Raw genomic sequence first — 4771 nt, 5'->3', positions numbered from 1 at the left:
ATCTTTCACTCACGGCTTCCCTGAGAAAAACCAAATGAAGGCATTAATCCCCCTTCCTGTGTGCATGCCTGATGGTGGTGGCCACTGATCATCAGCATCTCTCTGAGCGGGACACAGGTGTGCAGAGGGGCCCTCCTGCCTCTGTGATCCGTCACCAAGGCCAGACAAGGGCCAGGCTGGAGCGGCTTAGGCACGTGCCGAGGGAGGGCTCTACCCCCCCCCCCCCCGCCCCTCCACCCCGCCCCTCAGAGGACTCGCTATTCACGCCACCAGATGGGGGCTGGATTTGAGTTTTAATGAATGCTATCCTTCACGACCCTTTAAAAGCCGCAGAACAACAGTCGCCCTCAGCACGTCTCTCTGCAGTTTGTTACCCCACGCTGACACCAAACAATGACACACTGAGAAGAATAAAAAAGATGATGTGAGAGGAGGAAAACCGGCACATTTCATTTCTAATTTCACCTCCAAATATTACATTTCCTTACCTGAAGCAAGACGGAGCTGCTACATGTTAACACAAACACTAAATTCACTGTTTATGAAATTAGCTGCTACTTTAGTGAACAGATTTGAGAGACGTCTCCAAGCAAACGTCACACATTTGAAGTGGGCTGGTGGTCGATATCAGGGGGCCGTGTGGACCTCCTGCTGTTTGAAGTGATACAATAACACAACCCTGCAATTTTGCCTCTCAGGTTAAGAGCAGAGGGCAATTTGTTCACATTTATCAGCCAAAATAAGCGGTTGGTAAATAGCTGCTTTACATTAGAAGCGCAGTTTTAATGCTTTATAAGTGGGAGGTGAAAATGGTTATTTGTGTTGAAACAACGCAGCTCCCTGTTAAAGGAAATTGGGCTTTCCTTTCTTCTTATGAGTTGTCAGATCCGTGGGTATTATCCTATATGAATAATGGGTAAAGCATGCTTTCATAGTAGATAGATACAGGCATAGGACTAAATTGTAGGCTTCTCATTCGGAGTCACACAGTAACACATCTGATCATCACCACGGCTGCTTACCCACTCTGCCAGTTTTGTGTAAGGCTGTGAAGAAGGGTGAGAAACACAAAGTCTAAAAATGAAAAAAGTCTGTCAGTGTTCAGCCCCGAAAGGCTAAATGAGAACGTGCTGCTTGGTAACATGTAGAGGATCAAATTCCTCATTAGTTTGCAGAATAAACTGCAAAAATGTCTCTTTATTTGTCCCTAAATTATTTCTCTTATCTTCTAAACTCTGATCCACATTAACCTGACGAAAACCCTGTTTGTAATGTATTTATGACACAGAAGCAGAGGAGACCCCTTCAGTAATTGCTGGTTTCCATCCAGTCAGATGCATATGTTCTTCATTGGTTGGAAATAAATTGGTTGTGTACACGCTGCCCTTTACTCAGTGACCCCTGTCTGTCTCTACGTGGATTGCTTTCATGGTGTGTTAAACGAGCCGTGGTCGTGTTGGGTTTCCCCTCCTCATGGCGGTCGGGTCTCTAATCCGCTGTCTGCCAGAGTTATGTCACACACCGGCTATTGTGGAGGGTTTGATTGAAGACGCCCGATCTGACGAACTGATCCCTTGCCGCAGAGGTGCTCTGACACATGGCCGACGTCTGAGATGTGTGAATTGGCAGTCGAGTCACGTGACTGGCATTAAGCCAATAGAAATTTTTAGATTCAGACCCGAGTGCAGCTTGTGATGAAAAGGCAATACTGACAGATGGTGTGAGAAACTGAAAATGATTTTAGGTGTGTACGGTTAGACAGGAGTAAATTGGATCACACAATGCTTTTGCTTTCCGTGCTTATTGAAATTTCCTTATAGCTCTTTGTCCTTTAAACCATTTTATTACCAAACCAGTCTCTCCCTGCAGGTCTGCACAATGTGGCAGGATGAAATTCTGACTATTTTTCAGGGTCCCATAAATCCACAGCTGCAGAACGACTTAAAAAAAAACAGCATGTCCAGAATTATTTGGTTGTAAGGTGGAATTTATGATGTTAAATGAAGCTTTGAATCTCAAGAGACTCATTTATAAAGTGTAAACTATTCAATGGCTGACAATTACTTCCAATTTAATTCAGTCAGGTCACGTGCTGCGACCATCTGTCCAGACCCTGCAGGCTGTGCGTTTCTAACAAATAGCCAACTGTACTGAGATTTAAAAATATGCATAACTTCAATTATTACACAGTGCATGGTTAAAATTTTACAAAAGCATTCATACTGTGACAGAAACAGGCCTGTGCAACATGTTTTAAGACTGACCAGAAGCACAAACATGAGCATTTACAGACGGCTGTCATCATTTTTCTTTCCTATAAATTTATCCACTGTGTTGTGTTTCTGTTGGAAAGTTGCTAAAAATGCAGCATAAAGAGTTTAAATGGAAGAGATACCTCTGAATGAATGAATGAATGAATGAATGGACAATATTTGAGTTTTGTGCTTTCCATTTGTATTTTGCACTGAAAAACCTGAGGCTGTTTTTTCATACGAGTACAATACATGAGTTTCAGTACAGATACCAAATCACACAGTTTTTTGACACCATCCTTGAATACGAACATTTTTTTCTTCTTGACTTGAAAATTAAATTTCTTCAACGTTATCTAAACCCAAGCAGCCATATCAGAACTTACAGACTAAATAAAATAAATATAGACTCAATATAAACTCAAAGAATAAAATAAATCCTCACATTTAGCTGTATTTTGAACATCTCTTCCAGCCCTAAAGACACAAAACTGACAGTCACTTGTTTAATGCTGATAGCAGGTCTCCCCACACACTCAGGCCTCTGACATTAAAGTCTCCATCAGAGATTTTCAGAGCATTTAGCTCATTTTCTACATCCTCCCTCAGAGAAGGACAGGCCTCAAACAAGGCCTGAAAGTGCTCCGTCAGTTTCTGGAAGGACACTGTTCGATTTGTGCTCCTTTGTGTCCATTCACCATCACTTATGCTGTACTCCATGTCAGACGCCCACTTTTTCAGCACATCACAGTATGCATCTCTAAATTTCAGGTGTTCTTTGGCCAGGTCTGTAAGAAGTGTAGGAGGCAGCGCAGAGCACATGTGCTGCAGCTCACTGGGTTTCTTCTGCAGCCAGTCCAAGAGGAAATCCTGTGAAGTGGTTTGTGCAGCTGAGTCCTTCGCTGTCAGCAGAGCAGCAGCGATGGCCAGACAGAAATGCTGTGCCGCTCCTTCACATCCCTGGAGGACAGAGTCTAAAAAGTGCTCCGCTTCGCTGCCTTGGCTCAGCAGAGCACCCAGCCTCTCCATCAGCATCGACCCCTGAACCTCAGCATCAGCACCAAAAGCTGACAGGTCTGCAAGAGGACTCAGGGCTTTACAGGCAGATTTGCACTGAATGATGTGGCTGCAGACGCCGCTCACGTCCTCATACTCACTCTGCTTGGTGTTTACAGGACTCATAGTGTCAAAGAGTGTCTTCATGATGAAGAAAGGCAGCTCAGGATTGTTCAACAGCCCAACAAGCAGCAGGTGCTGACAGCGGGAGAGGTCTAGGAAGGAGACTTCTGAGTATCCAGGAAATACAGCTCGCAAACTTTGATTTGTGATTTGCAGCTGCTTCTCCATCATCCTCCTCATTGCAGGTTTATTGTGGAACCTGGAAAAGACGTGTTCGCAGTACCGGGCCCAGTGAAAAGCTCTGGACAGAGTTTGTTTATCCCACTGCTGCACCACACCGCTGTGCGCCGCCACGGCCAGCAGCTCCACCGTGCTCGACAAGTTCCTCAGCACCGCCTCCATGTGGCGCTGTCTGCGTTCACAGTCCAGCCTGTGGGCGCCACTGGTGGACAGTCACTGTGGAGGACAGACAACATTCACTCACCCAAACTGTCTGTCTCTGCTGCCGAAAAGCTGCTGAAACGCCGTTGAGCTAGCTACCGGGCTAGCTCCAGGTTAGCTGGATTGCAACGACTACAAGTCCTCAAACTATAGCGTTAATCTGGACTTCCGGTAGCACGTTTCAAAACAAAGTCCTTTTAAACAAATGTCTCTTTTAAGCAACATCTAGTGTTGCGCGGAAAAATGCATATAAAACATTTATAGGGGAGTATGTGGAAATTAACATAGTTGCTCTTGTACTCACTTGTGTTTTGCCTTTCATGCTGCCCGACTGCCGGTTTCTGCCGCTTTTACCACTGCGCATGCGCTCCTGAATCCTCAAGTTTAGCCAACGATTTTCCTTCAAAATAAAAGCCATCGAGTAACTTATTACCGTAAAAAAAATCTGAATTGAGAAACTAACACAGTGTACCCACATTTTTTATTCATTTTTTGGTTCATTCTCTGGCTTATATACACATTCATGTAATAATTTGTCTATATTGTATGGTTAAATCTATTAACAAAGCCCGTCTAACTCGAGAAAACATTTTCATTCATGCATTTCTGACGACAGAGCTGTTCACAATTCACGTATTTCTGATTTATCTGCTTCACGGTGATCGTCATGTATTATCATGTATTTGCAAGCGCTAAACTGTGTCATTCAAATGTAGTACTCACAGCAAGCGTAATAGAGGGTTTGGCACAATCAGGGTCTGTCACTTGGAGCAGATTACATGGGTACGTAAAAAAGAAAAAGAAATAAAGATGTCCATTCAAACATACTGTATCGAAGGATTGAATTTCTCGTCCTGGCCTGCTGAAATCAGTCCTGAAATATTGAGGCAATAGAAAGAGGAGAGAGGAGGGAGGCACTGCCAGCAGGATCAAACTTCCCTCCCATCAGCAGCAGCAGC

General features: G+C 44.2%; 1 protein-coding gene across 1 annotated transcript; it reads right to left on the bottom strand.

Annotated features, from left to right (window-relative positions):
- Window positions 1-2309: 2309 nt before the first annotated feature.
- Window positions 2310-4195, bottom strand: fancf (FA complementation group F). Its single transcript, XM_076732540.1, has 2 exons — window positions 4117-4195; window positions 2310-3827 (listed from the first exon to the last, which is right to left on the bottom strand). Exon 2 carries the CDS (start codon window positions 3771-3773, stop codon window positions 2751-2753), a length of 1023 nt encoding a protein of 340 aa, XP_076588655.1. The 5' UTR covers window positions 3774-3827; window positions 4117-4195; the 3' UTR covers window positions 2310-2750.
- Between the last annotated feature and the right edge of the window lie 576 nt (window positions 4196-4771).

The sequence above is a fragment of the Chaetodon auriga genome, chromosome 6 (assembly GCF_051107435.1).
Source record: "Chaetodon auriga isolate fChaAug3 chromosome 6, fChaAug3.hap1, whole genome shotgun sequence".
Taxonomy (NCBI): Eukaryota; Metazoa; Chordata; class Actinopteri; order Chaetodontiformes; family Chaetodontidae; genus Chaetodon; species Chaetodon auriga.
Note: the sequence above shows the minus strand (reverse complement) of the source record. Positions and strands in the feature narration are given on the sequence as shown.